Source organism: Hemicordylus capensis, chromosome 5 (assembly GCF_027244095.1).
Source record: "Hemicordylus capensis ecotype Gifberg chromosome 5, rHemCap1.1.pri, whole genome shotgun sequence".
Classification (NCBI taxonomy): Eukaryota; Metazoa; Chordata; class Lepidosauria; order Squamata; family Cordylidae; genus Hemicordylus; species Hemicordylus capensis.
The window spans coordinates 59,702,823-59,726,415 of record NC_069661.1 but is presented as its reverse complement, the minus strand read 5'-3'; the positions used below and the strand labels follow the sequence as shown (position 1 = coordinate 59,726,415).

Genomic DNA, 23,593 nt, shown 5'->3' with positions numbered 1-23,593 from the left:
CTCCCCTACTTGGAGATGCCAGGGAGTGAACCTGGGACCTTCTGCATGCAGAGCAGATGCTCTGCCAATGCACTGTGGCCCCATCCTCTAATCCCAGCCCCATTTAACTCTTCCCAGTTTCAAGTGTGTTGCTTCCTGTAAATGGGTTGATGGGCTAAGCCTTTTCCCACAGTTCTTGTTCCAAAAGGATTCTACTGGATGGTGGAATCAAAAGTTGTGGAGCATCTTCTTTGTTTGCAGGAAGTCTCAGGTTCAATCCCTGGCGTCTCCAGGTCGGGGCTGAAAAATTCTGGCCTGAAACCATAGAGAGCCGCTGCCAGCCAGCATAGACAATACTGAGCTAGATGCACCAGTGGTATGAGGCAGCCTCTTCTTTTCCTGTATGGTGTGTAGAAGGATTTCATGGGAGTCATAGTTGGAAGGGATGTTGGAGGTCTTCTAAACCAACCCCCTTGCTCAGTGCAGGAAACTGCTACAGTAGCCCGGGCAGTTGGCTGCCTAACCTTTCTTTGACAACCTCTAGAGCAGGAGAACCCATCACTGCCCTCTTCCACTGTTGAACAGCTCTTTCCATTAGGGAGTCCCCCCTACAGCACAGCCTAAAACTGCTTTCTTGTCATTTCATGGACTTTCATTCCAGCTCTGCCCTTAGGAGCAACAGAGAACAAGTCCTCTCCTCCTCCTGGGTGACAGCCTTTCAGATATTTGGCAATTGCCTCTCTTCTTAGTCTTCTCTTTTCCAGGCTAAGCATATGCAGATCATCCGGGGGAAAGGCAAGGTTTGTGGAACTTTCCGCCCGCCCACTGGATAACTCATGTGAATGGCCTGAATATGTTGTTACTGACCCTCAGCAACATGTTGAGTCAATAAAGGTGTTCTCACGAGCAGCCAAGGGGCCTCAGCTCAGTGTGAAAACCGCTGAGATCCATGCGGATCTGGGCAGTGCCACGGCACCAAACCCAGTGCCAAAGCCCGGCTCTTAGCCAAAGATAAGGGCACAAATGTGCCCTTAACCTGGCTCCCGGGATCGTGTGTCAGTGTGAGCTACCTGCAGCTCATGCTGATACAGAGCCTCTGTCCCTTGGGGGAATCCTCCAGTGCACTGCACTCAGCGTGTGGTGCACTGTGAGAAACCCAGAGGTCGGGATAACGGGTCCCGGTCTCAGAGCAATCCACCCTGCTGCACACTGCATGGAGTAGCACAGATTGTGTAGGAGTGCACTCTGCACTTCCGCCAAGCAAAGGAGGATCATCCTTTGCTCTTCAAGAGGATCATTGTTGAGGACACGAGGAGGTCCGTCTCCAGCTGCCGCCAACTCGTTTGGTGGCTACACAGAGACGGGCCTTCTCAGCTGCTGCCCCAAGATTGTGGAAGGCGCTCCCTACTAAGATACGAGCCTCCCCATCTCTGGCAATTTTTAAGGGACTTCTGAAAACACATCTCTTCAACCAAGCTTTCTCAGCTTTTTAAAACTTGTTTTTAAATTGTTTGGGCTATTTAATTGGTGTTTTATGATGTTTTAATTGTTAATTATTATTTTATGCAGTTTTATAATTTCTGTTTTAATTGTTAATTGGTGTTAATGGTGTTTTAATGTAAACCGCCCTGAGCCTTTTGGAAGGGCGGTATAAAAATCTACATACATACATACATAAATACATACATACATCTGAGGGAAAGGCAAGGTTTGCGGAGCCTTCTGCCAGTAGGTCCTGTGAATGGCCTTAATATATTATTATTGACCCTCAGCAACATGTTTCCTATCTTCAAGAGCACTTACAGAGCTCGAGCCCCTTGCACAACAGTATACATACCAAAATTGGGGGGGAGCTGTGCACAGGCCCCCGCAGAGCCTCCTTAGGCATGTGCTTCATTCGTCAGGATGTCAGCCACTGGCCTTGGAATCACATGTGGAAGGTACCCTAGGATTTAATTCATTGGGCCCTGGAAACTGCAATTCATTGGAAGCAGCTGGATGTTTTCTTGCCATCCCTTCACCTACTCTTAGTCACAAGTCTCTCCTTCATTAAAAAGTTACCAAAGCTTGCAGGTCTTGGAACACATTTGTTTGCACAAAGCATGTTCCCTGCTACATTAATTGCTTTGGCTTTATTTGAAGGGTTGAAGAATGCTAAGTTAGTACATTATATGAGAGGTATAATTTAGAAAGCTGTATCTGGATATTTTAAAAAGGAACTAAAGTTATTGTTCCCTCTAAATCTTTTTCTTTTGTACAGGTCAGTGATCCAGTAGCAGCTGAATTTAGTCTCAACACCCAAATGTTGCTGCTCTCCAAGAAGGACCTCTGGCTGTCTGATGGCTCCATGGGATTTGGAGAAGGATCTGATGTTGCATTCACAGAAGGTAAGCATACCTTTATTTCCTCCATGTTGCAGACGCTGCCATGAAGCAACTTTTACAGTAGTTTAATGACGAGTAAGTAGCAATTACCTAATAAGTATGTAAATCAAATAAATAAATTACAGAATATTAGAAATCTAGATTTGGGATGAATTACTGTACCAAAATTAGCACTCTTGAATGTTGAATGTACCTCCAGTGACTGTTGCTGGTGTCTATCTTCTGTTTCTTTTAGATTGTGAGCCCTTTGGGGACAGGGATCCATCTTATTTATTTATTATTTATCTGTGTAAACACCTATCAAGCTAAAGCCCTTCAGTTTGTGTAGTTGGATATCGTTTGCCCCCTAGTGGTAAAGCACAGAGGTGCGCCCATGAGCTCCTAACAATGCAGTTATATGCCCTGCAGATCAGTATCACCCAAGAGGGAGCAAGGAAAATATTGAACTAACAGCAAGTTGCAGTCATTTAGCTTGATATGCTGAAGACAGCTCCATTCTTGGATATCTGATTTGTCACTGTCCATGCCATATTGAGAGCCCAGTCACTCTCAGTGAGTGACAAACACTCATTGTCAGGGCTGCGTGTCATTTGTTTAAATTAAAAGAAATCATAATTTTGCATTGAGAAAAGTTAAATTATTTGAGAAGTACACAGTGTTCAAATTAACTATATTTACATTACATTTGTTTTATTTTGCATAATTTATTTTGCTTGACAAGGTCACTTGACAGGAAGCTTTCCAGTTTGGCTTCAGTTATTTCAGTAGCCATTTAACTTGCCCGTTTTCAGGCTCACCTTTACAGCAGTTAACTAGAATTTAGCTTATTTTTTTTAAAGCAACTAAAGATTTCCAGGATGCTGAGTTCTGTGCTTGGGTAATATTTACAAGGAGTTATGGCATGCATACAATTTAGCCAATAAGTTGAAGGGGGAAAATGTATTCCAAAGTTCTCAGTAGCAGATTAAACAAAGAAAAGGCACATTTTTAATATCAGAAATGTTTTTAATATCAAAATGTTTTTGATATTTTTAATATCAGAAATTATTCACTTGAATGCATCAGGTTTTGTTTGTGTCCTTTTTAGGCTCTGAAATCTATGGCCGGGTCATGGTGGATCCTGTTCAGAACTTAGGAGACTCTTTCATCTGCAACATTGAGAAAGTGTTCCTGTGCACTGGGGCAGATGGATATGTCCCCAAGTACAGTCCAGAGAACAAGGAATACGGCTGCCTAGCTGACTCTTCCTCCTTACTATACAGGTTCAAAATTCTGGTACGTGCATGAATTCCCTGCAATACAATACAGTCCTAATACAATTAAATATAAAATTTGATATATCCTGAACTTGATTATGTACCAGCGTTTCATGGTTGCTTTCTAGGATAAAGCTCAGCCTGATACCCAGGCAAAAGTATTTGGAAATATGGCCTTCCACGCGAAACTAGCAGTTGATCACATAGATGGTTATCCTTTGGTAAAGCAGCCTGGTTCTGATGGATTCAGCTTATTATCAACGCCACTGTTCCAGGTAAATTTTCAGAGTGGTGACATTTCAGAATTGGCATGTTTGCACACTGCTTTACTGGCTAGTAAGAAACTTTTAAACTCCAGCAGCTGTTGTCAAAAGCTTTTTGATATGCTTGTAAATCGCAACATTCTGGTACAGAAATTAACTTCTGTGGGTCTTAGGAATTCAGAAGCAAAATTTAAGATTTGACCAATAGCTGTAGATTTCAGTAGACTTCATGTATAGAGATGAATGCTTAAGTCTTGTTTATTCATTCATTGGCAGTGGATTGCAAACCAAATAGATTCAGAAATACAGGTTGTGCTGTTCCTTTCTTTCTTATGCTGTAAGCACTTACATGTTTTCATCTGTCTTTTGAACGTAATAGGTAGCAGCAGGCCGGGAGTGGTACATCCACACAATTTACATGGTTCGGTCACGTGAGAATGCCCACAGAGGCCTGGGAAAGAGAAGCATTGAGTACCACCATGCTTTATCTTCGGCTAACAGTATCCCTGGTACTGCACATCTTGGGCGCACTCGAAGAGCTGTTTCAGATACTCCTGCTCTTGCACAAGATATTGGTGTGGATAAGAACAGGGGTACCAACATCCAACATATAGCTCTTGACCGGTCTGACAAAATTATTATCAAGCAGAAAGATCTGCTCCCAGCAGGTAAAGCTTATGAGAAGCCAGTCTTGGAAATCACGGGTAATGATATGGAAGACAGGGTTGTCCCCATTGTCGGAGGTACAGCTGGACTGCTGCTTCTGATCTGTACTGTTTTACTTATTGTCTTCCTTTTGAAGCGGAAGGGACATTCTGCCGATGGGAAAGCAAATTCGTCCATCAACTGTTCCAGCAGTAATGAAACTGTGACCACACAGCACAGCAACAGTGACAGCTCTGAAGTCTAATGGCATTGCAAAGGTGGGGATCATCCTTTGAAGGTACTCATTTTGTCACAGAAACCAGAGTTTAGGAGCTGCCTTTGTACAGACTTGGAACCAGCTGCTGCAGTTTTGATGCTAGGTGTGTGATTCCACAATATCACGAAATGTGTAGCAAACAAGATGAAGTGTATATGAAGTGTGAATGACGTATTTATAACTTAGCTCCCTCCTCCTCCTCCTCCAGTAACACGATACTCTTGGACTAATGTGTGCATTAAACCTAGCATTTTTTTCTTCAAATGGTGCTCACGAAATCATCTGCTAGCAGCTATAAATGTGCCTTATCTACCATCATGAATGCCTGGTGCTCTTCAAAGGCATATTGATTTCCTTTTCATTTAACTTGTATAGTGTCTAGAGTTATACCCTTCTTGTATATAGAAAGGCCGGGGAGGGGAAATGAAAGAAGGGGACAGATTTAACCACATAGGGTAGAAGTAAAATATCTGTAATTAAATCTGAGTAGAATTGTATTGTTTGGGTGGATGAGAGAAATACTGCACTGGGAAAACACAAAGCTTATTTAAAGAGAGTGGCTAATATGATGTGCAGCATTGGCAGCCCTGCAACCACACCAGGGCTGCTGCGGACAGTGACTTGCATAATGGCAAATGGGAGTAAATGCAGGAGCACTGAGTGCACCCCCATGTCCTCAGCAGCATCTAGGCTGCTTTACATGTTGACAGCAGCCATGAGGAGGTTTGCAGCATTCCGAGACTCTGCACATCACGCCAGCCAGTATTTCTCTACTCTCCAGTTGTTAGAAATGTACGTCAATGCAAAACCCTAAAGCTGATGAGTATTTAGCATTGTAGCATGTCATTCAAGATGGCTCCAAATTGTTATTAGATGGCTCTTTCTTTTGCCTGCCTGCTGTTAGATAAACTTTACTGTTTCTTTTACACACACACACACACACACACACACACACACACACACACACACACACACCCTTCTGTTTAAAGAGCTTGGCAAATATTGTAAGATATTGTGAATACTTATTGTGAAGACAGCATTTACATTCTATATAATTTGTTCTCACATTCACTGAGCATTCAGTTTGTAAAAGGAACTCTTATCTAACTAAGTAACCTTATTCAGTTCTGCAGCTATCAGATAGAGCTGCCATAACACCGGAGCTTAGACACCGAACCACACTGAGCACCAAATATTTGGCAGAGGTAGCTTTGTTTGTATAGAATCTCTTCTGCTGTAACATCAGCAGCACAAGGAAGCTAGGTTATAGATAGGGATTGCCCTGAAAATTGCATGGGTGTCACTTCCTGTATAGATAACCACACAGAAAAATGGCCACACTTCTGTAGTAGTATGTGGAGCTAGTCAGCATCTTTCAAATTCCTGTTAAGACAGAGTCTGAGCTACATCCATAACACATAAATGTGCCATTCTGATGCTATTGCCTCAATTTGCTGCAGGTTCTGATGTGGGATTATTCAATAATCAGTTTCTTAAAAGTGAAAACCCACAAAGATGTATAGGGAGTTTTATACTACAGTCCTTGTGAATTTTCTGTCTGTGGATATTTCTATGAGTCTTTCCCTTCCTATGTCTACATGTAAAGAAACAATATGTCAGTGGTTTTACACATAGTAGCAAAGAAGAGAAATCGCCAACTATGTCTGTGTAATGTGGACAAACAATTGAAATATGTTAAAATAATAAAATGTGGACTGCCAGGTTATCAATTAGCTAGATCAAAAAAAGTGAAAGCAAGGATGGTCAGTGACAGGCAGGTAGTGACACATTGGATTGTTTCTCATTCTCTTTGAATAGATTATGGGTTTTAGGCACATTACACAGACATAGTTAGCGATTTCTCTTCTTTGCTACTATGTGTAAAACCACTGACATATTGTCTCTTTACATGTAAATGGAATATTTCTCCCTACCTGCCTGTCACTGACCATCCTTGCTTTCATTCTGCAGCTGAGGGAAGTGGGTTATAACCCCTGAAAGCGCATGCATTAAAATGTTAGTTTAAAAGCTGCTGCTTTACATTTTCAATCTAAAATATATTACACAGATGATTCTTTTAAGGTCTGACTTTAAAAGGCGCCTTGTTATAAAAATGAGTGCAGGTGACAGGTACCATCTAAGAAAGAGCATTCCCCTTATAGAGAAAGAGCATTCTAAGGAATGCCTTATAATGGCACCTTCTGCAACATGTGCATTTCTTTTTTGCACAATATGCAGCTCTGACTAATCAGGTGGCAACTCTAATTGCCAGTGTTCATAGTGGCTGACAGCATTATGGAGCTGTAATGCTGCACCTGCTGTCGACTCCTAAGGCAGCCTGATGCTGCTAAGAACAGGCAGTAGCACAAGCAACACTTCTGCAGGAAAACCAGAAGGGGCAGCCCTTGCTCCACCCTGTCAAGGCTGCCACCTGCTGGCCAGAGAAAGTTACATTCTGTGTCACAGCTATTGGCCAGTTTACAAGTTATGAGCCCACAACTATTTTACTTTGGCTGATCTTCTCGTATATCTAATTTAGCCATTTCTAGCATATTATCCTCCAAGAAAAAGAAATTCTGCTCGTCTCCAGTTTACAAAACCTCCCTGCTTGATCACTTGGAGGTAATTGTTGCAGCTATTTAAGCACACCATGCCCTTAAGTTTGTGATATTACAGAGGAGTCTCAAACTTCCTCAATAGTGCCTGTGCTTGTCACTCCAAATTTTTGCCCAAAATTGCTTTGGTCAGTCTACACTGTTTATATTGTGAATTAAAATATGCAGTCAGATCTGGGCCTTCACTTGACAGGTTTCTGTTGTGGCCCATGTTTCTGAGCAGTTTGCCTACCTCTACCTTAAGTCTGCGCTGGCACTTAAGTGCACTTACAGAGCCACATCGCTGGGGGCTGGATGGATTCACATGTTCCCTCCTAACAAAGAGGCACATGTATCTGAATTATCCATCTTGAAATGCTAGAAAAGGGAACAGTCTTCCCTCTGGAAGTGTACTACATGAATATAGGATGGTGCACTCCTAGATAGAAGCAAGAGCTATTCTTCCCCGCTCTCCCATTCCGGGTTTTTAATGGAAGTATAATTTAGACAGGCTACAGCTGGCACTTAAGTCATAGTGGTAGTTTCAAACAAGTACAGGATGCTGCTGCTCCTGCCAGTAGTACCTTCTATTTTGCGGTCAACATGTGGCAAGTTTCATTCCGAAAGCCCCACCAATCCAGATTGGCTACAGTAGGTGCTTTGAGGAAGGAGTCTGTTTCCTGCTCTAGCATTCTAAGAGCATAAAGGAAGTTATAATGTATGTGTTGCTCCATTAGGAGTAAATGTGTGACCCAGCCTTTATTCAACAGTTTCCTCCAGCTTATGGCATCAGAGGTAAATTGTAGAATATGTGCACTGCACCATGTATTTTTGCAATATAGTTGGTTACTTGTGAGATACTAGCAGAGCAGGTTCATCAAAATACAAGTCAAGCACTGAAATGTTGCATTGTTAAACTCTATTGTACTATACTGATTGTGTACTGTGATAATTTTGACATTTTTTATTGTGAAATTGCCAAAACTGTTTTAAGACAGCAATTTTATAAAGTGCTTTCTTTCACCTACAGGTGTCTATTATACTATATATTCTAAATACAATAGCTAGACACTTCACACCAGAATTAGTGTCTGTCATTAGTTAGACTTTCCAACCTACATGGCAAAATTAAGAAGTTACATTAAAAAAGCATAGCTATATCCCAACTGCAAGATGGGAGCCTTGCTCTTTTGAAGTAGTAATATGGCAGCTATTATGGACAAAGCAAACAGTAGGCATCATGTTATAACCTAAATATTTGGGAAATGAACTGATCATGTGATTTTGCATTTAAGCTTTAAATTCTCTCACTTCTGGTTGTTATTCAGATTACCAATAATGGAAGTAACCAGTAGCTTACACACACAAGAGTTTGCTGTGTCAATTACATCAGAATCCAACATAGCAAAACATGTTTGGGCTCTTAGTGAAATTTGGGGAAGGCAAAGGATTAATTTTCCAAATAAATTCAAGATGTGTGTGAGCATGCCCCAGCAAATTATGTTAGAAGCCAACATGCAGTCCAGAAAAACTAAACCAGTTCACAGATGCTCTGGAAGCAGTTTTTTTGCCTACTTTCCCCCTTTTTGAGAGAGAGAGCGCAAGCTCTCCAAAGTTTTAACACACAGATCCATCACTTTTCTATAGTGATCACATGGACATGGGTCTGAGACCAGCAATGTTGTATATATACGGTTATATAGATGGATGGACACAATTTGCAGTGATGCGGGTCCAAACAAGCCTGAGACATCATAGGAGCATAGGAAACTGCCATATACTGAGTCAGACCATTGGTCTATCTAGTTCAGTATTGTCTTCACAGACTGGCAGCAGCTTCTCCAAGGTTGCAGGCAGGAATCTCTCTCAGCCCTATCTTGGAGATGCTGCAAGGGAGGGAACTTGAAACCTTCTGCTCTTCCCAGAGCGGCTCCATCCCCCGAGTGGAATATCTTCCAGTGCTCACACTTCTAGTATCCCTTTCATATGAAACCAGGGCAGACCCTGCTTAGCTAAGGGGACAAGTCATGCTTGCTACCACAAGGCCAGATCTCCTCCCCTATGCAAGGGGATACAGCCTCCTATGCAAGTCACCATTATTCAACCTAGAGAGTAAACAAATCTGCATCTAAGAGATTCAACAGTAAAAAGCAAAAAGAAAGGGATGTATAAATGAGTCTACAGCCACTTGCTAGTAAATGAAGCCTATTTTTTATTTCAAGTGTTAATGGTAAAAAAAAGCTCAGCACAGCTGTTTTATTTAAAAAAGTGAAACTACATAAGTACTATTTTTCTAGTTTAGTAAGTAAACGCATGAACCCGATGTCCTTTAATGACATAATAGTTGAGAATTGTACAGTACATCTTATGAAGACCCGTAAAATTAAAGAACTACTTTAAAATTTAGTGATTGCAAGAACTCAGAATTCACAGCTTTAATTTCTTTTTCCGTCCTCTGCCGTCAGGAGTACCATCCAATTTACGTTTCTGGGCCTGAAAAAAGGAGGGGAAAGCATTAAGCCACAATCCTGAGAATTATTACTCAAGATCCAAAGAAGTAGTTGCAGGAACCCAAGAGAACTATTAGACTTGCTTTTCCTTTAGCAGCCCTCCACCTGCCAACACAAGCTGCTTTTGAAACCAAGCCAGTTGATCCCACATTGATCCCACAGATGTTAAAAATAGGATAGCCTGATCAGTACATGCCTAGAGGACTGGAAGGAAGCTCCTCAGCAACAAGGAACTCTCTTAAGTGGTTGCTGGAATGGGGGCAATTACAATTACAGAGTGCCTCTAGATGTATGCTCCCTCAGGAGGTAACACATGAATTGGGCCTTTACATTTAGACTACAGAGCATTCGGTGCAGAACACGCTTCCCTGCCCCGCTCAAAATTTAGAGCAACTGCTACAGTATATCTTTACACACAGCCTTCTACAGAGTAACATTCTCACCAAAGATGGCTTTGGTCCACGCTTCTTTTTCTCTGCTTTCTCCTTTTCTTCCAATTCCATGTTTTCTCTTTCAATCAAAGTGATTAAGGTATTGCATCTTCTCTGCAGCTCCTGAATCATAAACAAAGTGGTCGACTCAGTTCCACAGGGGCCACACCACTATTCCCCTCTTTACTTCAGGTTCCCATAAAGTGTGCATAAGTATGGGGTGGGAGAGAACTGCTTATAGATGCTGTTCTTTGGTAATAATCCATACAGTGTTGCACAAACTTCAAGTTTCCAAGCTGAGGAAAGCTTCTTCCTCACAGCCTGGAAGCAGCCCGAGACCAGTTATTGGGCTTTTCTATGCTGAGCTGAGAGCCTGCTCTCAAGAAGTAAACTGGAGGGTGTACAACTGTAACTGTTCTCCAGAAGTTGTCTTTGCAGGTTTTGTTTTTTTAGTGGTGCCATTCACTCGCATCCCCAGGAAACCTTCCCAAAGGGGAGGGGGAGAAAAGAGGGAAAGGACCATGCACTCTTCCAGTCAGCAATTAATCAGTCTTTCTGGATTGACAATTAGGATGCTGGCAGAGGGAGCTTATCCCCACCAGAGAAGGTAAAACATGCCTGTTTGCAATGGGTGAGCCTGCAGGAGGCTTTTTTCATAATCTTGCCTGAAATAAAGACATGCCATGCAAGCACACCCAGGAGGCAATGTCCTAGGTGCAACAGTTCTGTTGGTTTTGGCCTATGGCTGCTGACTCTGAAACAAGCTTCAAAGAGATTGCAGTTCCAGTGTGGGGTTCTGCTCCCCCATACCACCAGGCATTCACTTTACTATTGGTAGAGAACTCTGGAAGAAGTCTAGATGTACCGCAACATATTGGTTATGTGATGTATATGCTGCAGACAAGACCAAAATAGCAAAGTTCTCCATTATGAGAATGTGTTTCAGCAAATGGCAAATCTATTATATTAATTCTCCTGGGTGTGCCTTGGAATGTACGTCCCAGAGCCCAGCTGATTGGCTGGGCAGCGGACATGCCTGATTGGCTGAGGCGCACCAAGGAGGATTGGTTGCCACGGCGGCGGCCCAACCATGGAGGCCAGAGGTGGTGGGCCCGGCCGCAGAGGCAAGGCCCAGGACGGGGGAGAGAAAGGGGGGGGCAGAAGTGGCAATGAGGAGGAGAGATGGCTGGGCCCAGAAGTGGAGACTGGGGCAGAGGCTCCAAAGAGTGCAAAGATGCTCTGTGAGGGGTTGGCTAGTGTTTTCAAATTTCAAACAGATTTTTGAATGTTACTGGCAATGTAAATCTGCCACAGAAGTATCTTCCTTTTTGGCAGAGCTTTCAAAATTTAAATGAAACTCATAACAGTTTTACCTGCCTAAGGATTTTAAAGCTCTTTAAGAAACAAAATACAGACATGCAAAATAATACATACCATTGCAGTTCTGGACTTGAGGAACCAATCAAATCTGAATTGGGGAGAATTGCGAATACACTGTCTCAACTCATCATAAACATTTTCTTTATCAAATCCTAGCTTATGAAGCATACAGATCAAAAACCGATCTTCTTCTTCTGTATAATTTTTCCCTTTGTTAGTACCATATGATATTCTCAGCTGATGAAAAGGTGCTTTGTATCTGCCAATCTAAGCAAAGAGAACATTTAACCCACAGGAGTAACCAGTTTGCAGCAACATGGCATCATTAAATCAAATTGTTAGGTTTTCTTTAGAACTGGAGAACGGATTAGCAATTCACAAAGAGCAGCAAACTACTCAGACGATAAAAGAATGATGTCTGAAAGACCAGGATCACCTGACAGTTTCGTGACTTGGGACACACAAAGAAACGTGCCAAGTTAAGAAATATGGAAAATGGGCCAACTTGAGGGAGAGAGTGGGAAATACTTGAACGACATCCAACAGTATAATTACCCTTATCTTTCCTCAAACAATTTGAATATGATTCTAAAAATAAAAAGTGTGCAATTACCTTTGTGTCAAGAGCTTTTTTAATACTAATCCTCCTCTGAATTCGAGCTTCACCTCTTTCAATCTGAGCCATGATCTTCTCTATATCCTGAAGTTCATTACACCGCTCCCAGAAGACAGCTGAAGAAAGTCATTTGTTAGTCTTACTTACATTGTAAGTGTAAATAAAAACATCAAAGTTCTGTTGTATACCACCCAAAACCTATGTCTCTGGGTGGTTTACAATAAATATCAAGTCTAACTGAGGTTATTATACTGGGCTGTAAAGTTTTCTCTAGATGTACTGAATTCCCTTTAATACCTCTATTTTGACAACATTCACAGCACACAGTACTACAGGAACCAGCTTTGCATGGGACAAAGAACTATGGGTAACAGCCAGGACAATAAGGTTAATTTTCTTGCTTTCCTCTTGCTCTTAAGTCAGTGAAGCAAGGTTGCTTCTTCTAGCAACATTTACCAGAAGGTTTAAAAATATACCTGAACTATATACCTATACTACGAAGCCTGTCCTACAACTGAGCCATAGCCATAAACAGGAATACAAGACCACCTGGAGGCACTTCATGTAATGCCTAAAGGTGTCTTCTGAGGCCTATCCATATGTTATGTTCAATACACATACAATTTGTGTAAATAAATCACACACATTCATTTTAAGGTAACTGGATACAGGCTTCCTCAAACCACAAGGAACAGACAGGAAGTGTTCCACTGTATATATGGTGAGCATAACACATGAATGATTGCATAAGTGAACATGGGGCTTCTGCTCTCCACTACAACTGAAGATAACAGAACCACTGATACCAAGTCATTGAGGCAATGAGACTGGGGGGGAGGGGGGGGCTTGGGTTCATGGGGGCTCCGGAAACTGCAAAAAAGGGCCCTAGAAACAAAGAAGGGCCCTACCATGCTCCAAGGGTCTCCAAGTGTCCAGCAATGCCGCCCCCCCCAGTCCCAAATCAAGGTTTTTTCCATTTAAAAAATGACAGGGTTTTGTTTTTTAAACAAACAAGCCTCCAAATGGCACCCAGAAATGACCTTGGAGATCATTTCTGGCCACCCAAAACCCGCAGATACAGGAACCTTTGCAAATAGGCCCTGCCCCTCGCATATGCTGAGGTCGGGTGTCAATTACCCAGACATTGATAAGCAAAAGCGCAGGTGCTGGATCTGTGAATGGCAAGGTTCTCCTGTGCAGACAGAGAGATCTGTACATGAAAATATAATGTCTGAATAGGGCTGAGGGAAATCCATAGTATTTGCATGGAAATGTCCATCAGAAGTAGTTTGCTCTTTTAGGCAAATGATGCAAGTGATTACAATCTGGAATTGTAATCCATCTTTCAAGTGAAAATACTGAAAAAAACTGCTTTTAGTATTATTTAGAGGCAAAGTTTTAAGGAAGAAATGTTTGTTAACACACTCAGTAACACTCTATTAGCTCTTCTGAAAATAAAAACAAACATTACCAGAATACTCAATGACTTCCTCTGGAGTTTTTCCTTCTACTTCCCGAGCTATATTTTCAATATCATCACGACCCCATTTTTCATTAGCTTTGATGAACTGATTGAAGTCTCTCTTATTCCAGTTTGTAAACCCCTAGGTGAAATTAGCAACATAGGTGTTATGCTCATGGCTGCTTTTCAGACATAATTCAGCTTAGTTGTTAGCTGCCGTAAGAGTCATTCTGACAAGATTTTTTAAGACTCTGAAAATAAATTAAAGCATTTTTTAAATTGTTCAATTCCTTCTCAAGAGCAGAACAATACAAAACCCATTTCCTGATCTGAATTCCATCTGATTATCTATGTTATAGTTCCACCCTTTTCAGTGCTAGTGTTTCTTGTTCTAAGCACCTCTTGCCAAAGAAAACCTCTTTCTCACCAGAAACACTATTTTATTTATTTATTTAACATTTTATATCCTGCTCTTCCTCCAAGGAGCTCAGAGCGGTGCACTACATACTTAAGTTTCTCCTCATAACAACCCTGTGAAGTAGGTTAGGCTGAGAGAGAAGTGACTGGCCCAGAGTCACCCAGCTAGTCTCATGGCTGAATGGGGATTTGAACTCGGGTCTCCCCGGTCCTAGTCCAGCACTCTAACCACTACACCATGCTGGCATTCCCATTACAGTACTCAAGCTTTCTGTGTGAATATGATGCTTTAAAGCTTTCACTACCATAGTGACGACCAGTGGAAACATTGGGACTTCACTATAAAAAGATCTTCTGGGAAGTTAATTCAGTTACACCTTCCTTTCATTCTAATTGCATTTTAGTTTTTCATCATGGGAAATATATGCATTTCTTTTTACTAAAATTTAACTTATTCCTGGTTGAAATACACTAATTTGTGAAGATTTTGAATTCCAGCTCGGTTTACCAAGACATTTGTAAAAATTTCCCCACTTTACATCATAAAGTAAAGTGTGCTATCAAGTCGATTTCGACTTCTGGTGCCCACAGCCCTGTGATTGTCTTTGATAGAATACAGGAGGAGTTTACCATTGCCTCCTCCCACACAGTATGAGATGATGCCTTTCAGCACCTTCCTATATTGCTGTTGTCTGATATAGGTGTTTTCCATAGTCTGGGAGACATACCAGCGGGGATAAAGTGTGCCATCAAGTCGATTGACTCCTGGCACCCACAGAGCCCTGTGGTTGTCTTTGATAGTATACAGGAAAGGTTTACCATTGCCTCCTCCTGTGCAGTGAGAGATGGCCTTTCAGCATCTTCCTATATAGCTGCTGCCCAGTATAGGGGATTCGAACCGGCAACGTTCTGCTTGTTAGTCAAGCATTTCCTTACTGCGTCACTTAAGGTGACCTCTCTGTATCATACACAATGGAAATTTGACAGGAATTTATGAGATGACTTGAATGCCATTTAAGATAATAGTTTATATCCAAAGTCAGTTGTAACTAAGCACCATTAAAATAAATAAGACAAGTTAGTAAAACAGGTTGCTCACCTGTAACTTGATCTGGAAATGATCCATTGCAGTCATAAGAGTGGGAAGAGTGCACCTGTGCGGGACCATTTGGGCAGAATTGACAAGCTCCTCGAAGCACTTAGCCCCGCCCACTGCACGTGGTGTGTTTCCTCAGTTTGGGCAGGCTAGTGTTTTCTCCGCAGTTCCTGAATGACTGACATTTGGATTCTACCATTTTATGGAATTAGATCACAATTCAACAAGGTAAGTAGCACTCCATGTTCTATGAACATAAGTACTGTCTCTTTGCATACTGCAGCAGGGCCAGCAGGTCTTATGACTGCAATGGATCACTTCCAGATCAAAAGTTACCTGTTTATCTGGATCGTGATCCATTGCACTCATAAGAGTGGATGACTAATGAGCTGTCAGCCTGGAGGCAGGTGCAGTATGCTAAGGTAAGACCCTCTTCACCACACCCCTCCCAAAATTGGCCTGAGCTGCAGAGCGAAGGTTTAAAGCATAGTGCTTGACAAAAGGTAAGCTCAGAGGACCAGGTTGCTGCTGTGCAGATGTCTCTGAGTTTGATGCCAGCCATATGGGCTGCAGAAGTAGCTTAAGCCCTGGTAGAATGGGCCCATACAGTCTTAGGGGGCTCCACCTTTTTATGTTTGTAGACTAGGAAAATGAGTTCCACAATCCAGTGGGACAGTCTCTGTCTAGAAATCTGGCAACCTTTCACTTTGCCCTTGTAACCCACAAAGAGGCGTTTTGTGTTCCTAGAGGGCTTGGTCAACTGGAAGTAGAACAGGAGCACATGCTTCACATCTAGGGAAAATAAAGAACGCTCCAGAGCCATTGTGGAATTCCAGAAAAGTTTGGTAAAACAGTGTCACTGTTGATATGGAAATCAGTAACCACTTTAGATATAAACTCTGGGTCCAGGCAAACCACTACCTTGTCTTCATGAAGTTTAGTGTAGGGTACATCAATGCCCTTGGCATTTAGTTTGCTGACCCGCCAAGCTGATGTTAGGGCTAACAGAAAAGCCGTTTTTAGTATTGCAAGTTGAGGAAGGGCCATCGCCATGGGCTCAAAAGGAGGCTCCATTAGAGCTGACAGAACAAGGGACAGGCTCCATTCCTCAGTGGGCCGTTGAATAAGCGGGTAAAGGTTGTTGAGACATTTTAGGAATCTTTTGGAGTCTGGATGAGAGAAAACTTGTCTTTCCATTCCATCCAGGATGACGAGCAGAAATAGCAGCCAGATGGATTTTTGATAGTAGCAATGGCTCAGCTTCTGCTGCTTCAAGTTTGTATGGCATAGCAAAATTTGGCACGAAGTAGCAGTGTAAGGGTGAAAACTGTGCCTTTGTGCATACAGTCTAAATCGCTTCCACTTGCTGTTGTAATTGACGTGAATAGATTTTTATTTTATTTTTTTTTACATTCGAGGAGGATATCGTTTAGGAGTCTATACTCCAGGAAGTCAAGCTGAGAGTTCTCAGATCAGGATGACGAAGCCTTCCATTTTCTTGCATTAGAAGATCTTCACAATGAGGCAGAAGTCTGTGGCGACGCTTCAACAGTCTGTGTGCCTATTGAAACCATGGCTGTTGGGGCCACCATGGAGCAATCAATATACAACTTGCAGACCCCTGCAGGATTTTTGACAGCACTTTGTTCAACAGAGGATAACGAAGAAAGATGTATAGCAACTTTCAACCCCAGTTGAATTGGAAGGCACCCCCCTTGGAGTTGTGGCTGATTCCAGCCCTCAAGCAATACTGGGAGTGCTTCTTGTTCATTGATGTCAAAAACAAATTGACTTCTGGAGTCCCCCAGGTCCTGAACAATGGCTGGAGGCCGAATGGCTGATTGATCTCCCATTCGTGTTGCTGCAGATAAAGCTGCAACCTGTTGACGATCCACTAAGGTGTTTTCCACTCCTTTTATGTGGATCACGGTCAAGGTAATCCGTCATGCTATGTCCCAATTCCAAATCTGTAGGCTCAGGCATACAAAGGGAGAGGGAAACCGTCCCACCCTGGCAATTTAGATAAGTGATCGCTGTTGTACTGTCCAAGATGACTTGGACCACCTTGCCCATCAAAGACAGTTGGAAGGATGTGAGCACCTGGAAGACTGCTAGGAGTTCTAAAATGTTGATGTGCATTTGGTGCTGATTGAGGGACCACAGGCCCTGTGCATGAAGATCCCTGCAATGGGCTCCCTAGCCTCACAGGGAAGTATCAGTCGTGACCCAGGCAGATGGTTGAGGAACTTGGAAGGAGTCTCCCGACAGTCTGGCGTAGTGCACGGTGGAGTTGTACAATGCCATGAGGGCCAGCAATTTCTGTCTCGTGCCTTCTGCCTTGGTTGCGCTATAGTTATCAGTACAAGAAGTGCTCCTTGGGCAGAAAAGTCCACTGTGCCTCCACATCTCCACATAGAGGAGAGCCCCTATGTAGTCTATGTAGTCCATCTCCTCTCCACATAGAGGAGAGCCCCTATGTAGTCTATGTGCTTCACTGGCTGAAGCTTGGACTTTGACCAGTTGAACTAGGTACCCAAGTCCTCAAGGAGATTCAGGACCGTCAAGACCTGCAAAGCTAACTGATCTTTTATCCTTCCTGCCAGGAGCTAGTCGTCGAGATAGGAGAAGACTGTCAGTCCCTGCACCTGGAGGTGCGCTATGATCACAGTCATGCACTGTGTAAATACATGGGGTGCCATCACCAGTCCAAAGGGCAGGAATTGCACTGGTAGACATGGAAACCCACCGTGAACCTCAGGTACTGTCTGTTATTGTGCTGGAAGACGCATCTCGGAGATCCAACTTTGCGAATCATTTTTGATTGAAGGGCTTCCTTCCAAAGCACTGGTATGGCTTGCAGAATTCCCTCCTGTCATTTTGTTTGTAGGAGTATTGCCTCCATCCAAATTGACGGTACTTGGGAGCATAAGATTGTGCTGGAGCCAAAAATGTTTTAGCTGTGGATTTCAACTTCTTGATGGACTCCATAGTGGAGTCTGGCATCTCAAAGAAAAGACCCTTCCCATTGAAGGGTAAATTTTCTACTCTGTCTTTCATGTCAGGTTGTAGCGCAGTTGAGTGGAGCCAGGCACATCTCTGCAAAGCAATGGCACTCGTCCGAGTCCGAGACTCAGTCTCTGCTAGATGTTTAGCATTGGACAATTGTTGACAAGAGAGGAGAGTTACTTTAGCATGGATCTCGTTCAACTTGGCCAGAAATTCTTCCAGCGAGAGGTCAGCTTGTTCCTGGAAGAGTTCATCCCAAAGAGAATTAGTATATTTAGCAAAACAGGCAGCATAATTAGCAATCTTCACCACCAAACACGAGGTGGAGTACACCTTACGTCCCAAGATGTCCTATTTGTGCCTTTCTTTGTCCCCTGGCGTGGTGTGTCACCTGCCGGATTTGGAGAATGCACAATCCACTACAAATGAATTGGGGGTGTGTGTGTTTGTTTTAACAGGAAATCATCTTCCTCTTCTTGGATTCTGTATAGATTATCCAAATGCTTGGAGGTCGGAGCAGAAGTCTGTAGTGTTTGACACGCAGACTTAGCTGCCTTAGTTATAACTGGCAGCATGGGGAGGTGCACTAGTTGGGTGGAGGTAGTTGAACTGAAAAACTTGTAGAAAGGAACTTCTATAGCTTGAGTTTCTTCAACTCCAAGCCAAGCATTGAAGCCATTTCAGAAATCTGATGATAAGAACGAATTTCTTTGGTCAGAGAAGTGATGTCAGAGGGCATCACCTTGAGATAGGGTTCATTAGGATGTTCAGATGAACCGAAGGTAGCAGTAGATGAATTGGACTCTTAATCCTCTGTGAGCACTACAGTCCGTGGTCCAGAGGGAGCAGAGACCCTTTTTCTTGGGCACCGTTTGAGTGGTGGATGACGTAGTGTCAAGGACTACAGTTTGAGTAGGTTGGCTCTTTTGAGGCCAAGGTAGAGGCACCTCCATGGTTTGAGTGGAGATGCAAGCAAGTAAGTCAAGGCGCTTTGGTACTGTAGCATCCTCTGATACCAGAAAGGTAACTTGTGTCAATATCAAAGCCACAGAAGGGGCTGACGGTGGCCTCGGAGTGACCTGAGTCGATGTAGAGACTAATGCTGCTGCTGGGGCAGGCAAGTCCAGAGGAGGAGTGACTTGGATAGCTATGGGAGTCATTGATGTCGACAGTTGATGCCAAGCCTTCCAAAGCTTGTAGTCTTGAGGGCTGTGATGTTGAAAGATGGCTTGCCACGGAATGGAAGGGCTGAAAGGCCAAGGAAGTAGAAGTGCCCAGCGTCTTTGGTATAGAGAAAGACATCCCTTCCTCCTCGGTGTCACAACCACGGCCCAGAAAACTGTTGAGCTCGATGGTGTGCTTTCGTTAGAGTCCAACAAGTTCAGAAGGCACTGGACGCCACCAGGCCTTAAACTGGCCTCCATATCATCATTATCGACATTGATGGTGAAAGATACTGGTGGTGAAAGTACTGGTGAAGGACGCAAAGCCTGTGGTGCTGGATGAGTAGCCAGAGATGGCAAATGTTGCAGTGTCGTAGGCAGCGAGTGAGAGGGCACTCCCGACACTGAACAGACAAAGACATGGACAGTATTGTCCTTGGTATCGAGGTGGATGCAGAGATTTGATGTGGAGTCGAAGACAATAGGCAATCCAGGGTTACGACCTCTGGAGTTGCAGGGCATGACTGAGGCGTCACTGGCACCGACTGGAGCCTCGTTGGGGAAGGCATGCCTCGGGACGTAATGGAAGCCTCCTCAGTGGCAGTACGTGCACCCTTCTCCTGATGTTTTCTTGTGTGGGGGAGCGTCCTCTGTATTGGAGCCCCAATGCAGAGACTTGTGTTGATTTCAATGAAAAGTGTCTGAAGACAGCTTTGGCGTTTTAAATGTGCCAGTGGTAGCTGCTGAGGAGGCTCAACATAGGAAACTGCCATATACTGAGTCCGACCATTGGTCTATCTAGCTCAGTATTGTCTTCACAGACTGGCAGCTGCTTCTCCAAGGTTGCAGGCAGGAATCTCTCTCAGCCCTATCTTGGAGATGCCAGGGAGGGAACTTGGAACCTTCTGCTCTTCCCAAAGTGGCTTCATCCCCTGAGGGGAATATCTTGCAGTGCTCACACATCAAGTCTCCCATTCATATGCAACCAGGGCAGACCCTGCTTAGCTATGGGGACAAGTCATGCTTGCTACCACAAGACCAGCTCTCCTCTCCTCGAGTATTTAAACTTCTCAGTGGCAGTCCCCAACTTCAGCTGCAATGCTGTGCCCAATGTCAACTTTGACACCATGCCCCATGTCGAGGGTGTGGGCTCGTCCACCAGAGACCTAGGCATTGGAGTGTCGGGACGGAGCGCATCATCATAAAGGGGAGCGCTCAGCTGTAGGGCTCTGTTCTTTGTTTGATGAGAGGTTAGACAAGTTTTACAGGGGCAGATATTATGTTTCTCCCCCAAAGTAGAGACAAATCATGATTGTCTGCTGAAGGGAGTTTTGCATTACAGCGCTTAAAGGTTTTCTTATCCATAGCACGATAAAGAAAAATACTCAAGTATCATGAAGGAAAGTCCATTCCAAGTCCAGTACAAGGTCGTAACTGATTCAATCAGCCATCCATTTCGACTAAGTTTTAAACTACTAAGAATAAGAATAGTCTGTTCAGTCCAAGTCATAAAACACTAAAAATCTATTCAACTCTTTTCTTATTTCCACAGACAACTGTTCCACTCCTAGGAGCTCACTGTCCAAGGAGCCAACAAATGGTGGTCAGAAAGCAACTGAGGGGGAAACGCTAGCCTGCCCAAACTGAGGAAGTACACCATGTGAAGTGGGTGGGGCTAAGTGCTTCAAGGAGCTAGTCAATTCTGCCCGAATGGTCCCGTGCAATGCGCAAAACCCATTCTGAGTGAAATGGATCACAATCCAGATCTATTAATTTCAATGGGACTAGGGGACCTAAACCTTTTTTAGATTACAATCCAATTTCTATACAAATTCAGGATTAGAAGTCCACATATTTGGCAACAGCCTGGTAGTTAATATCCCATGTACTAGTCTTATTCAGGCTAGACAACAGATGAGAAGAGAAAGAAAGAAACGCTGCCTAGGCTTCAGCAACTGAGAAGAGACCTCCTTCGGGGCGGAGCCAAGCCGGTTTTGTGAATGGGATTGCACTGCCACTCACACGCTTCTCAAAACGGTCTGAAAGAGGGGAAGGAGGGGAGGCGGGAAGGAGTGCAATCCCACTGAGAAGCGAGTGAGTGCTGTTTATAAAATCAAAGAGATACTTCCAAGACAAAAACCATTGTTAATGAGGCAGATTACTCTGGAGGAAACATTCAAAAAAGCCATCCAGGAGAATGACTCCTCATCCCTAGAGGACCCACTACCTGGTCCCTCAACAGCTTCTGATGTTCCTTCTCATGATGAGATTATTTTCATCCGAGTTTCATTTCTACCTAAAATGCCATGTTTAAGTAAACTTAATGCTTATTTGATTATATACTTTAAATAAAACCTTAAAACACAAACCAAAAAAATAACCAGTTACCTTTCATGCCCAAGATATCTCATTTATGAAAATATTCCAAAATCTGGAAAAATCTGAAATCCGGAACACCTCTCGTCCCAAGCAGTCCAGATAAAGGATTCTCGACCTGTACATCCATTAATAGCTAGCTATATACCAAGTAAGTTGGAAATTCTACATGGATGGTTTCTTCCATACACTGAATCATTACTTTATAACGATTATTTTATGTAACCAATACTAAATGCCTGTCAAGTATATTTAAATCAAATCACATATTTCAAGCCAAGTGGATTTCTAATCTAGCCCGTTAACAATGCTAAAGAGCAGAATATGAGAATGCATGTTAACTGGGTATGAAATCCTTATTTTTGAATCACCAGGCCTTTTCTACACTGTTAACACTATCAGAAAATGAAACAAAACATATTCAGTGTTGTTCAGGTCTCTGATTTGAGGCCTAAAGAAAATCCTTTCCATGACTATTATTGGGGTACAGATTTTCTAAACCATGCTACACACATCAGCAAGAGTTTATAATAAAAGTTCATCATACCTGAGTTAGCAACTTTTCCTTTTCTTCTAACTCTTCCTCATTGAGAGGCTCAGCTTCATCAATTTTAAGCTGTTCCTCCTTTTGTGCCTGAGCTGCATTTGGCAGGTCAGGATTACGAGGCACCTAAAAAAAATAAACTACCAATAAGCCTACATTGAGGTAAGCCAATGTCAAAATCATTACACAGCACCAAAATAAAATGTCAATTTAATCTATTTTTTAAAAAAATAACAAAGATTGAAATTGTACTACCTTGTATCCAATAGTTTTCCTATAATAAAGAATCTCTTTCTCCAATAACTCAAACAAACGTGGTGGAAAGAACTGGAAATCCTGAACATTAGGCTGTTTTGGGGGTCGTGGAGCCTTTAAAAAAAGAGAGAGGGGGAGAGACCCATCTTATATTTGCATTTCAAAACTAAAGTGTTACATTGTTATCTGGTCTATTAATGAAGTAGACAGTAATTAGAAAGTATTCTTCAATGTCCTAAAAGAGAGAGAATGAACTACAGGAGATACTAACTACTTTTGAAAATGCTGCAGAAATCAGAGGAGGAGCACTATCAGAGAGAATGGCTTTTTTCCAAAGACCAGCTAATGTTGATCTATCAGTGGGGGTGGGGGGAATTAGACAGACCAACACCTGATTTCTCCATTTCCACATATGGTAAAACAGCCTGAAATGCCCCCCAACACTAGCAATTTATCGGTTTTCACATTATTCTCTGGGTGCAACAACAGTTTAAGTATCTCACCTTTGGTGCTTTTGGTTCACTAACACGAAGAGCTTCCCTGAAATAAGCATCAACAGCATAGTTTGCTTTTCTCTCACGCTTTGGTGGTTCAATCCACTCTGTGAATGCCGTCTGCAATAGGCAATTTTGTTGAAAAATTGTAAGTAACACAAAGCAGTCGACAACAGCTGCTGTTCCTAAAGGCAATATGTAAATACTAAAGCCACTGGAAGTCCAACATTACCTTTTGCTTCTCTCTATAATCTTCTCCTTCAAAGTTGTACACGCTTGACTCTGTGTCCATTGTGAAGTTTCTGAGTGAGCTTTCACCCATTTTAGAGAGTTTCTCATTCATTTCTGCAGTCTATAAATACAAATTTTTCAATTCAACTTGCTCAGTAAGCCTGTATTTCAATCATCCAACTGAAAATGGCAATGAAGTGAATTGACTAGACTA

The 23,593-nt window shown here is 42.8% G+C and overlaps 2 protein-coding genes across 2 annotated transcripts in view; one reads left to right on the top strand and one right to left on the bottom strand.

Annotated features, from left to right (window-relative positions):
- The window catches only part of FREM3 (FRAS1 related extracellular matrix 3), a 140,874-nt gene extending 132,449 nt beyond the window's left edge, over positions 1–8,425 (top strand). The window contains exons 21-24 of the mRNA XM_053256182.1: positions 2,240–2,366; positions 3,451–3,638; positions 3,748–3,894; positions 4,262–8,425. Of these exons, the coding sequence (XP_053112157.1) occupies positions 2,240–2,366; positions 3,451–3,638; positions 3,748–3,894; positions 4,262–4,792 (993 nt within the window). The 3' untranslated portion in view covers positions 4,793–8,425. The remainder of the gene's footprint in view (positions 1–2,239; positions 2,367–3,450; positions 3,639–3,747; positions 3,895–4,261) is intronic.
- Positions 8,426–9,586: 1,161 nt separating this feature from the next.
- SMARCA5 (SWI/SNF related, matrix associated, actin dependent regulator of chromatin, subfamily a, member 5) overlaps positions 9,587–23,593 on the bottom strand; it is a 54,490-nt gene continuing 40,483 nt past the window's right edge. Inside the window, exons 16-24 of the mRNA XM_053254031.1 lie at positions 23,381–23,500; positions 23,158–23,268; positions 22,655–22,768; positions 22,403–22,525; positions 13,807–13,939; positions 12,333–12,451; positions 11,774–11,986; positions 10,352–10,462; positions 9,587–9,891 (exon numbers count right to left, since the gene is read on the bottom strand). Coding sequence (XP_053110006.1) covers positions 9,826–9,891; positions 10,352–10,462; positions 11,774–11,986; positions 12,333–12,451; positions 13,807–13,939; positions 22,403–22,525; positions 22,655–22,768; positions 23,158–23,268; positions 23,381–23,500 — 1,110 coding nt within the window. The 3' untranslated portion in view covers positions 9,587–9,825. The remainder of the gene's footprint in view (positions 9,892–10,351; positions 10,463–11,773; positions 11,987–12,332; positions 12,452–13,806; positions 13,940–22,402; positions 22,526–22,654; positions 22,769–23,157; positions 23,269–23,380; positions 23,501–23,593) is intronic.